The sequence below is a fragment of the Rattus rattus genome, chromosome 12, assembly GCF_011064425.1.
Source record: "Rattus rattus isolate New Zealand chromosome 12, Rrattus_CSIRO_v1, whole genome shotgun sequence".
Lineage (NCBI taxonomy): Eukaryota > Metazoa > Chordata > Mammalia > Rodentia > Muridae > Rattus > Rattus rattus.
In genome coordinates, this window is record NC_046165.1 from 10,468,819 (window position 1) to 10,482,078 (window position 13,260).

General features: G+C 38.4%; 1 protein-coding gene across 1 annotated transcript in view; it reads right to left on the reverse strand.

Annotated features, from left to right (window-relative positions):
- Positions 1-13,260, reverse strand: part of Gpc5 (glypican 5) — a 465,019-nt gene that overhangs the window by 205,462 nt on the left and 246,297 nt on the right. Inside the window, exon 3 of the mRNA XM_032917607.1 lies at positions 1,951-2,645. Coding sequence (XP_032773498.1) covers positions 1,951-2,645 — 695 coding nt within the window. The remainder of the gene's footprint in view (positions 1-1,950; positions 2,646-13,260) is intronic.

The window sequence follows — 13,260 nt, forward strand, 5'->3', positions numbered from 1 at the left end:
GATACTTTTAGATCTGATGGATCTTTAAGGATATGAAAGATCACTCTGGCTCCTTGAAGTGCATAAGGCATCTTGAATGCCAATTCTGCTACATACAGCAGAAATCTCGGGCCCAAGATTTTAAGTAGCATACAGCAAATTAAAACTGAAGCCCGAGGGCGGAAGAGACGGCTCAGGAGTAAAGAGCAGTTGTTCTTGGAGAGGAGCTTGGTTTGAATCTCAGCACCTACATGACAGTTCACACTATCTGTGACTTCCAGGGGCCCTCTTCTGACCTCTGTGGATACCAGGCACATGCGTGGTGTACTCACATAGATGCAGGCAAGAGACTCATGCACATAAAAATGTAGGTAAATCCTTTTATAAATATAAACTATACTCTAGACTTGGCCCTAGATTTCTAGTACACATGTTCCCTCTGGACATAGTTGACATTGTCAAATGGATATTTTATTTCCTGTCCAAAATTTAAAACTATACAATTTTTGTGTTATGTACTTTTAGAGGTCAATCTTGTATTTGATTTACATAAATTGGGGAGACAGGACCAAAACACTGAGGTTTATTACATCAAGTTGAGAACAAGCAAAAAAGGAGGGCACTGCAAGGTGAATATGAAAAAGACAGTGATGCATACATACATACGTACATACGTACATATATACATACATATGTACATACACACACATACACACAGCAATGAACACATACACACATACATACAAACACATATACATGCATACATAAATATACACACATGAAAACAAAATAATGAAACCTATTGTTCTGAATACTAATTTTAAAATGGCAAAAGAAACTTGTTTACTAGTTGAGGACACTTGGCCAAATGCAATCTGGACTTGAAATTCAGGGCTCATGCCACATTCGGATGATGCAGCCACCAGAGGGCGCTATTTCTAATTGTCTGAAGGCTCCAAAGAGGCACGAAAAGGTCGCTGGGGAAAAATGTGGAAGGCGTTGGTAAACTCAAAGCTTTCAGGTCCACTTTCTATCAAGAGTGAAGAGTTGACATACAGAGCATGTGACAAGAATATTTTTCAGGTCAGTAAATCAATGTCAGTTCAGAAAGATGGATTGTCTTGGTGCTCGAGAGTATCTGTTTTATTTCAGGAGAAATGATTTAGGAGAATCATCCACAGCATATCCTGCTCCACTCTGTGAGACCTGAGAAGCGTTACTGAAGGAGCCTGAGAATATTTCTAAATAGCTCTACAGGAAGCTGAAGAGAGAAAACTCTTGTATCACTTGCTTGATGGTTTTGTCTCAATAGTTTCTTAGTTTGCTAGAAATGAAACCGTAGGAGAGCACGGGTCAGGTTTTACAGACTATCCGCTCCATCACTTTGTCAGACTCTTAAGAAATTCTTTTGCCCACAAAGGCATCCAACCTTAACTTCATGGATACATAGTCAGTGTTTTGCCATTCTAAGCTAGGAAACTACAAACCTCTAACAACATCGACCTGTCTTGTTTTACGAAGAGGTGCTGGACAGAAGCTTGAATAAACAGTGCCTTTCTCAAAAGGGAACACTTCAGAAGATTTCTGCAGTGTTTCCTTCTCGTCAGTGAGGAGATGGAGGTCCAGAGACTTAAAATTCTTACCTCATCTCATATTGCTAGTTAATTTTGCACCCAGATGTTCTTGATTAAAATGTAAGCTCTCCCGGCTTCACTGAGCCATTCATGAAGCCAGATACTTAATGGCTAAAGTATTATTTTATCCGATCAAACTTTCGGTGTTGAGTAGATGGAACACTGGGACTCAGTCAGGTGCATCCATGCATTTTGCGACTGATTCTTAGAGAATGAACTCCCTGTGCTGACACACATGTGAAGACTAGAACAACAGAGTATCCAAGACTTTTGTGCGTATCCCACCTACGTGTTGCATCCTAAGAAGTTAGAGGGGAAGAGCAGAAGGGCGGCTTACCTGATCCAGTAACTTCTGCGCGTTGAGGTGAGCCTGCAGCATGGCGTCATTAACAAGCAAGTGGAAGTTCAGGAGCACGTGCTCAACGTCGTAGGTTCCGTGCATCGCATCCGACAGCTCTTCCAAGGAGCGGATATAAGCATGCCAGTGTGGATTAAGGTCTGTCATGTGGGCTAGACAGCCCCTGATGACATTGAGGCAGTACCCCATACAGGGCTTACTGAGCGTCAGGCTCTGGCAGTGAGGACAGTACTGCATCTTCAGGAGGGCCCTACTGCACTCCTTAGAGAAGTGGATATGGTCCGTGGTGTTGATGACTTCAATGCCCAGATTAAGCGCCTGCAGGAATGTGCGGCCCGGCAGCAGTGACCTCCCCATCTGTCCCATGACTCTTTTGGGGATGTTGCCAAATGGACTAACATCCTGGCGGGCCGTTCGGATGCATTCTGAGTATTGCAGAGAACTGTCAGTCACACCAGGGTTTATGAGATGGTTATAGACCAGAGGGAAAAGACTGTCAAAAAATCTGTTTACAAATTCCTCGGGGTTAACGTCCGCACCAAATAAATAGAGTCCCACATCGGTGAAAAACTCCTGAATGGAAGCGGCAGCCTCCAAGGCCATGTTCCGGTAGGTGTTGCAGAAAAGGATACTGGTGTAATTCTCTGCTTGTCGGATGAGGGTTTCCAGGGTCTCTGTAACACAGTGACAGTAAAGGAGAAGGCTTAGTAGTCATGCCAAGCCATCTGCCTGCCCTAGGTAGCAAATGTGCTCAATACCTCATCACTAGCCCAAGGTCAGCCATATTGTGCAGTTTACTGAACTGAACTTTCCGAGGGGAGTGGCCACATGATGATACATACTATATATACTTTCTAGGATGCAGATCCTAGTGTCCAAACTGGCTAAAACGTACAGAAATCTGGTTACACAGATGGGTAATTTCTGACTAATTTTCATCACCTGGCTTCTCATAATCTGCTGGTGATAAGTTCGCTTTGTTTCATGTCCTGATGTCAATACATATAAGCAGGATGTCATTTAATACTGATTTCCTGGCTATTGTAGTCTCATAGTTTTTCCCATCTCACTTTTATTTTCAAAATGGATGTTTAGACATTATATACTAATTACCGATAAGGCACAATAGATCCCAGAAGAACAGTCTTGATAATCCACAGCCCTTTTGATATTTCCAAACGTAAACAAATCTAAAATATGTCACCACCACTGTCCCTGCAAATTGGCACGCTTTGTTATGAAACGAGAAATAGAAAAGGTGCTGCCCCAAGACAGTAATTTGTGACCCCGTTGTCCATTTTGCTTTGCCGTCTTTAATCTTTCCTTCAAAGGCTAACTGTGGGATATTTTATTTATTATCTAAGAAGCAGATGGTCCTGAACTAGCCAAGCAAATCTAATATATCCGAAGGGAAGGAAAGAATAATCTAAAGGGAAGGGATTGGAGCGATCGCTGAGATCAAACGAAATTCCAAACCCTGGCTATTAAAAAGCAGCAAACCACCATGACTATCCTCGTAATTACATTTTATAATTAGACCAATGAATGGCACTTGACTATATTGATATATAATCAGTTATAAAATACATTCAATAAAATTATCTCCCATAGCAACAACTTCATAGCTATTTCTAATTAGGTTGTAAAAGGCCACCATCATACTTCACTAATCAAATCACCGCTTGAGTTTCTTATTTAAAAAAAATGGAGAAAAAGTGAAAATGAAAGAATGAAAAGCAAATATAGAAGGAGTGACTATCAGGAAGGCAGAACCATACCCAGGACTGTGCAAGGGTGTCTTTTCAGAAAGGAAAGAACACAGTGAAGTCCAGTCTGAGTGTCCTGAGACTGACTGAAATTGCACTCCAGACCTCTCTGTGAAATCTCAGGGTGCATCTTTCCCGCAATCGAAGGTAACTACTTTGAAAGGCTCCTGCATTCCTGAGTTTCACCAAACAGAGGACTCCAAACACCAGACTGCTATGAGACAAGACCCCTGTATTCAGATGCTGTTCCAGCACCCAGTACAGGTGTCGAGTATATCCTAGCAACTTGGCGAGCATGGGAGAGAATGAAAGTGTGTTTGGAGCTGTGGTTTACACCAGAATTTCCTGCATGGTCTGACCCTGGTCTAGATGAAGGCGAATGCGGGCTGTTAGAGCACTCAGGTGATCTGACTTAGTCAAGCAATCTGCAGTTACCATGCAGCTCAGCTGATACGGACAGGCCAATCATAGAAATTCTATGAGGGTAGGTAAGGCAGTATTCTCTCTCTGCTCAGCAAGTGTCTGTCCCAGGGGGCCAGCCCAACCCTACCGCTGCATCTCAGCCAGGATCCTGTTCTCCAGGACCCACAGGAGCGGCTGTGAAAGCCACACAGAGCTGGGACCTGAAGAGCATCTGAACTCACCCTTCCCTGCATAGCACAGGGCCCATCTTCATGGGTGCTTGCATGTGGGAATTAATTATAACGTAGGTCACAAGCAATTATATTTACCATTAGTATTTAAGTAGCAGTGATTGTAAATCAATTGATTTTTTTTTTAAGCTAAATGAGACTGGATTAAAAGATACCCCCATATCACATGCTATCTTGCAGACGCTCCACACTGGGTTTTTAAGGTATGCTATGGATGTGTTCCAGTAACTGACACTCTTTAAGATAGGCTATGGATGTGTTCAGGTAACCAATGTCTGCCATATTACTCCCAGTTCAATGGTGTTTGGACATTGCTCATCCTGACAATACAAATGCCGTTTATTTATTTACTTATTTATCTATCTATCTATTTATTTATTTATTTTCAACTCTAAATGATCAAGTATGTAATTTTTTAAATTGACAAGTAAAATTTAAAATGTCTCTTTACAAATTGTAGCATTATACATTCACAGAACAGTGATATGGGGACTTGCAGAGTTTACGAGCAAGCGTCTATCACTGTACAACTGGGAACTAACTTACTTTGTGAACACGCTAAAGAGAAGATATTTACTAGAGCATTTATGCTGAGTACAGTGCACCTAAATATTATCTCTTTACTGAATTCACGCTGCACCACTGACAACTTTGATTACTATTTTGAGTGTACAGTTAAAAAAAAATAAGTTCATGAACAAGCCCAGATGGTATTTTACTTTAGGCCTCTTTTTGTTTGATTTTATTACAAACAAAATGAATTTTTGAAATTGGGTTTTTGTGTTAGTTTTTCACAGTGTTACCCATGTATCACCACATAGGGATCTAATTTTCTTTCGGTTTGTATTGCATCCAAATATTTAAAGCATTGTTAGTGCTAGGGATAAGCAGTTTGGGGGCTTTAGTCGATCTCTATATTTTATCATACATATTCATATATATGTGAAAAGCTGACCATGCTGGTACTTATTATCCCAGTGACTGAGGCCTCATTTAAGAGGAGAGTGAGTTTGAAGTTGGTTTTGTCTAAATGGCAACCATAACCCTAATTCTACAGGACATTTTGTCTCAAAATAAAGAACTTTAAAATCCAATCCATTAGAGTATTCTGGCAATTTTTTTTTAATGGGTAAACTCAAGCTGAAGTTATAAAAACTATTCCTACATATTAACTTTGAGTCTACAAAATATCAATTGTCATCAATAGGAGTTAACACTATCCTCTTTTAGAATTAGCACTGTCGCAGTAGCAAGAATATTAGCTTTAGGGGGCTGGAGAGATGGCTCAGCGGTTAAGAGCCCCGACTGCTCTTCCAGAGGTCCTGAGTTCAATTCCCAGCAACCACATGGTGGCTCACAACCATCTGTAAAGAGATCTGATGCCGTCTTCTGGTGTGTCTGAAAACAGCTACAGTGTACTTATATATAATAAATGAATAAATCTTTAAAAAAAAGAATATTAGCTTTAAAATCAATGTGTCACAAAGTATTTGCTGCTGTGTAAAAGAATTCGCAAGTAGTAGTGTTGCTTACAGAAGACAGGATTGTTACCAAGAAATTTGTTTCGTGTCTTAATTGTCAAGAATAAGATATATATAGCAATACAGAGTTTTGATACACATAAAAAAACCACATCAATTCTATGTAAGCATTACCTTTCTATCCTGGCGCTATACATTGAAATGATTCACACACACACACACACACACAGATAAAAAACAAAAACAAAACCAAAAACAAATATTTGCCCCACTCTGATTAAAGAATGTAGTGAACAAACGTCCCTAAAACTTCCTTGCTTTGCATTTGCCTCTGAGTATTTCAATAAATATCTCTGTCCAGTGATACTAGATGAAATTACAAAGCCAAAATCGCTTCTTCCTTTTCACTATGGAGTAGTAGAAAGAAGAAAAGACTGCAATATAATTACAATTAGGTTAAAAATTACAATTCCTCCTAGTTTTATAGGAAAATTCACTTATCTAGACAAAAATACTTGCATACAATCTCACAGAGGAGAATGTATTTGAATGCCGAAGTTCATGTTCATCTATGTCGATTATCGGCATTAGCATTCTGGAATAACTACATGGTACAACACAAAAATTACTTCAGGTTTCCCAGTCCTCATTCCCACCAAAGGTATTGTGCTATACATGCAAATGATTCCTGACATGTAAACCGAAAATTTAAATTCGAATGAAATACTGGCGATAAAGTCAGGTCATACTGACATAAAATTAACAAACTGAAAAGTCACGTGAGTGGCTTTTGGCAGCAAGACAAGTTTAATCTTCATGGACGTTTTTATTATTTTAAAAGATGAATTGACCCCATAGGTAATAATCGGAAAACAATAGTTTTAAGAAGTTCTCCCGCATGACATGAACAGATAATGTCTGGGTCTTGATACACTTCAGCCTTTTAAGCCTATGGACATGTTAAAACACAAAATATGAAGTATTAGTTCCACAGTAAGGGTAGATGTTCCCATCTAGAGTCAGGGAAACATGAAAAGAAATCAGCCATGGAAAACTAGCCACAGATAACCCACAACAGCCTGCCACAGATAAGCAGTCATGGATAACCAGGGGGTGCTTGGCATGTACGTGTAGGTTGAAGAGGTATTTTCACAGTGACTTCACCCTGCTGCACATCAGAACTGGAAAGTCACAGATTATGCAACTGCAACAGAGCTCTCATTACTGCTCAGTTGCTTTGGAGCTCCGTTGTGCAATCCCTATGCATTTCATTCTGGAGAGATAAACAGATGGATACAATGTAAGAATAGTTCCTCAAGAGTTTTATCATGCATATATTAAAATAAATTTTACCTCTATCTCCACCTTTAGAAAATGCTTTCAAATGATTTTAACAGTGCCACATTTAACAATCCCTTTAGTCTTTGGAAGACCACTAAAATACGCTGTTGTCATACAGACCTACATAAAAATGCAGCAATTTCCTATTTTTTTCACCTTGGAAATGTCTATGATGAATTAGTTCTTCCATTTGCATATTTCCTTCAGTTTTTTTTTTAGAAAGTAAAATGTGTAATAAATGTTCTCTGGAATATTGATTTAATGACATTTAAATGCTATGCATTATGATTTGTAATATAATTCTTCAGAAATTAGTCATCTGTATAAATAAACAGTGACTGGGATATTAATCTGCATCACTAAAAATTAGCATACTGGTCATTAATCTACTCTCCTCAGACAAGCACTGGATGAAAAAAATGCTTTCTCAACTTTTCTTCCTTTATTTCTCTCTTTGTTAATTTGGTCATCACAATGTGTTGACTTGATTCTAATTTAGTATGCATTCATTTATTTTCTAAAAGTCAATACTGATTCTAGTAAAAATATACTTAATTAAGCACTTCCTTAATACTTAAAATCAGTGTTAAGCAACCATCTACGTGTATGTGTGTGTGTATATGTGTGTGTGATATGCACAATTGTTTCATACATTGTAAAGATTTTTAAATAAAATTTATCCAGTAGTTTTAAAATAAACACAAAGAAACAGTACAGAGATAAGAAACAGCTACCCAAAACTAATTCTTACTAAGTACGTAATCTGTATTTTAAAAGAACAAATAAACCAACAACTTTAATAGTTAATTTAATGATTTTGGTTAACAATTTTCATTACTTTAATAATCTAGAACATAGAGCTCTTTTATTTAATTGAACAAAATATATCGGTTTAACAGAAACATAGTTCCTGTCATCATTTTCCTTTCTGCTATCTCAGGAAAGTAAGATGATTTTATATGTTTGACTTCCCCTGGCATATTATCCATTTCCTCTTGTATACATTAAAATTTAATCCACCGAGCCAACATTTTTAGAATGTGATATAGACAATGAAGCCAGAGCTAAGAAAGCCATACATGTTTCTGTGTTGCAACTATTAGAATCTGTAGGATAGAAAATAAAAGCAAACAAATAGGATTTATTGTCAAGTATCACAGAAAAGACTGAAGAGTAAACTTCAGATGTGACTGGAAAATGAGCTTATGTTCCTTGATAATGCTTTTCAAAGTAGAAAACTTTCTTAATTTAACAAGTATACCCAATCTAGACATAATGTTTTTTCATATGAAAATTTAATTACATGTGTATGCAAATTAAATTAAACAAAAATTATTTTCTGATTTTTTTGGGGGGGGAGGGCGCACATGTCTTAAACAAGATGAACAAGAAACCATTAGCCCAGAAGGCAGCATTTGGGAGAAAAGAGCCAGATATATGGGAAGATGAGAATCTGGTAAGTTCAGAGGGCCTGAAACACAAAGATACAAGACATGCAGAAACAATCACCAGAAAATACACAGTAAAGTGTTTGTTGGTTGTTGAGCTGAAGGGACCAGAAGGAAAAAGCAGTGAACCAGCAGACAGGAGGCAGATCACAGAGTGCCTCGAAGCCATCAGGAGGTGTTAGACCATAGATGAGCAATGGGAAGTTAGTAGAGAATTTTCTAGAGAAGAGTAAAAGGTCATGGCTTGCATTGTAGTAGATCTCAGCAATAAGTGGGTGAGGTCTAGAACACTAGAGCCAAGGCAAGAAACTACAGGTAGCTCAATAAAGTCCAGGGTTCATACCTATATGTCACACTATCCTCGCAGTGCTAGGATGCACAGCTGCAAAAGGGCATATTAGCCATATGTTGGAAAAATATCTAAAAGGGTTTGATGCTCCTTGAAAGAGTACAATAGAAAGATGTGGAATACAAGTTCTGGAGTGCAGGCTTGAACAGCTGGATTCATGGTAGAACAGGTCAGACTATGGGGGCACACATCAAAGTTGGAAAATCAATGTAAAGATTAATATGCCAACTAGAAATTGAGGTTTGTCAGTACATACTGAGAGAAAATAATGAAAAATCTAAAGGGGATACTGAAACTGTTTGTACAAATATTCATAATACAGAGAGCAAAGTCATGGTGCCAGATGAAACAGAAGATAGACAAACAAGAGTGAGGAGGACTAAAAGTATGTATTATGGCAAAGAATACAAGTCAGTGAAGTTAAAAATGAAAAATTGAAAAAGAAGAGTATTCCACAGGTCAAGGGAAGAAAATTATCCTTCCATCTCTCACGTCAAATGCCACAAGGTCAACTGAGATGAGGAGTACCAACTGCTGGCCACCGAACTTTCAAGAAGAAGCATGAACTCAAGAAAGAGAGCAGGAATTGAGGACACGTGCAGACACGTCCAGCAAGTGCTTCCTCTGGAATCATAGAAGCAAGCACGGGATCGGGATCTAAAGTTAAAGGCGGTTGTTGTTGTTGTTGTTATGGAAGTTGTTGTTATGGTGATTGTTGAGGTTATTGTTGTTGATGTGTTGTTGTTGCTGTTGTTATTTAGGTTGCTGTTATGTAGGTTGTTGTTTAGGTTGTTGTTATGGAGGTTGTTGTTGTTTAGGTTGTTATGGAGGTTGTTGTTATGGAGGTTGTTGTTTAAGTTGTTATGGAGATTGTTGTTATGGAGGTTGTTGTTTAGGTTGTTGTTGTTGCTGCTGTTGTTGCTGCTGCTGTTTCATATGGGTCGATCTTTCTATATCTCCTCCAGGAACAAACTGAGCGGCAAAGATAGGGTCAAGATGGAAATCAGTTCAATAAGCTAAAATGTGTGATCCTGGACACTCACAGGAAGTCAAAATACTTGGCATTTAGTAGGTGCGAAAGTTACCAAGACTGATAGCAAGGTAAGAAACGAGAAAGGGAATTTGGTAATGTTCTCAACCATGGGAGTGGTTCAATAGATTCCTGGCAGCCTTTCTTGCCAAATGTAATAGCAACTTCTCGAAAGGCAGACTCCTCTATTTCCTCTAGCCATTGAACCTGGTGCCAACGATTTTACTTCATTCTGCATCCAGGAAACACTTATATCTTCCCTAAGCCAATATTTAAAAGCTGTAGTCCTTGAAATATATCATCTCCTTTAAAATATGGTTTGCTTATTATTATGCGGATGTGTGTGCCTAACGTGCAGTAGAAGATATGCAAATTCATGCATATGAAAAGCAAAGAGCATTTTTGTAAAGTTGGTTCTTTCCTTCCACCTATCCGTGGGATCTGGAGATCAAACTCAAGTCTCAGGGCCTAGAAACAAGCCCCTAAACCCAGTGAGCCACTGTGGTGGTTTGAATAAGGATGGCTGCTATAGGTTCACATATTTAAATACTTAACCCCTCGTTGCTAGAACTGTTCGTGGAGGATTAGGAGGTGTGGCCTTATTGGAGAAAGTGTGTCACCTGAAGTCAAGCACCCAACACAGTCTTGCTTTTATAAATTGCCTTGACAATAGTGTCTCATCACAGAAATAGAAAAGTGGCCAAGACCTCTTGCCAGTCATGCGTTTATATCAGATGATACTACGAGTTGCTGACTTCCATATCTACAAATGTACCTCAATATTTCTCAGATTTTTTTCTTTATCCCAGGACTCCTTATGTTTGTAAGAATTTATCAAGAAGCCCGAGGTGATTTTTGTCCCACTGAGATGTACGTATACATACATATGTATTTGTATAAATATGTATACATTTCTAATTCATTTCTGTTGCTATGGTAAAATACCCTGACCAGAAGCAACCCTTTGAGAGAAATTACTTTTTCTTCTTGGCTTGCAATACAAGGGTACAGCCCATCGTTAAGAGGAATGTAAGGCACGGACTCAAGGAGCTCGTTATTCCACAACCAAAATAGGAGAGAAATGAGTGCTACTGTTTCTTTCTCACAGTACCTTCCTTCGTTTTCACAAAATTCAGAGACAAGCTTAGAAGATGGTGAGATCTGCTTAACAACTGAAGCAATCCCCCAGAGACATGCCCACAGGAGAACCTGGTCTAGATAATTCCTCACTGAGACTGCCCAGGAGAATCTACATTGCACCAAGTTGAGAGTTAAAACTAATTAGTGTGGGTGTTGGGGGTGGGAATGTCTTAAATATTTATTCTGCCTTGAAAGGGAACTGTAAGTACAATTGTGCTAAGAGAACAAGTAGTTACCTTTGAGTCTATAAGCACAATGCACAAGTGAAAAACTTAAGGGAGGATGTGGAAAAGACATGGTAGAGTTCATAGAAGCAAAAGCCTGTGACAGAGACCTTTTACACTACCATGGGCCTGAAAACAAAGAGAAGGTTAGGTTGTAGCTATCAAAGAGGAGCCTTGTGGGACCTACTGTACCAGCGAGGCCTTATAAAGGTTCAAATGAGCCTATGGCAGATATTACAAACCTAAATGATAATAAATAGATAACCTATAAAGAAAAATGTCTACATTTCCAAAAGAAAAAAGAAATCTTTAGTGATAAAAGTGCCATTGATTTACATCACTGAAAATTCCATTAATGTCTGGCTTAATAGTTGGTGCAGTCTAACAGCAGGTATATACTTGATAAATATATAAAATAAATTCAACATTACACGGATACTTAGTATTACTTAAGATTGTTGTTAATAGTACTTTATATCACATCAAAACAATGCTATTAGCTGTTTGTCCAAAAGTTAGCTGGAGAATTAAAGTCTAGCCGTCCACTTCCCTCTCCTCAGTTAATGAAAATCTATTGCTTAGATTTCATTATAAGTTATTCTGTTATTCTTGAGACAATCTGGCCCATACTGACATTTGAAAAACGTTGGTACACAGGTTATGGAGACTTGTCTAAGGCTGACATTTTTGGCCAAATGGTAAGTATTATAAAGTCATTCTACTGGAATAAATAATTTTTGTCTAAATTTTCTACTTTATCTTAAGATTTAATTGTTATTACTATGGTTCGGATAACTGTTTCCCAAAGGTACATGTCTAAAGAAAAAGCCATTCTCCAGGGCTGAAAGACTGACTCACAAGGTACTGGCACTTGCTGCTATCACAGAAAACCAAGCTTTGATTCCTGGCACCCACATAATGGCTCACAACTGTCTGAACTCTATGCCCAGGGGATTCAATACCCTCTTCTGGTTTCTGTGGGAACCAAAGGGACACGCTGCACATCCATACCTACACACAGGTAAAACCTCATACACATAAAACATAAAATAAAATAAATTCTTTTTTCTTACACCTGTTTTGTTTAAGGCCTGATTTTAAGTTTCTTTTTTTAAAAAGGCCTGACTCCCAGAGTGACCTTAATGTCATCTTTAGATAAAAGGAGACTATGAGGAAGACCTTATTTGGGAACCATGACTGATTGGTAGCCACTTCTGTCATAACATCTAAGCCCACCCTAATGCGTGACTTCCTGGAGCCCCAAAACATGGGCCAATGACCATGGATTTGAACCACCAAAACTATAATCCAGAATAAACTTATCCTCTATAGAAGTTAGCCATCTTTTTCGTTATTTCCTTATATTTTCACCATCATCTAGTTTGCTATAGAGATAATAGGTCTACGGAGTACAACTATCATTAGCACAACATGCAGTAAGTTGATGTCCTTGATGTTACAAACTCATTGGTTTGGTCTTAAGAAAATGCAAAGCAATAATCTGAATCACTATAACCTGCCTTTTTATAAGGAATTAAGTGGTATTTGTGGCCAAAGGCTGCCAGGTTCAACTACCATGTCAAAGGACTGCAAAAACAGTATTTACTGAGAGATTCATTTTGTACCGTAGACAGAAGAAAGATACGCTGTATGTGGCTTCCTCATTTTATCATATTAATCATGAAAAATGGATTAGTTCACCTGAAGGTGTGTAATTAGCAAAAAGAATATCGCTGGGTTCACTAGGATATTGTTAAGTGGAACTGGATTTTTAAAAGAGTATTTAATGTAAAGTACACACAGATCTCAATTGTGGTTTGTAGATATTAATTTAGCTTGTGCCGATCTCCAGGAGAT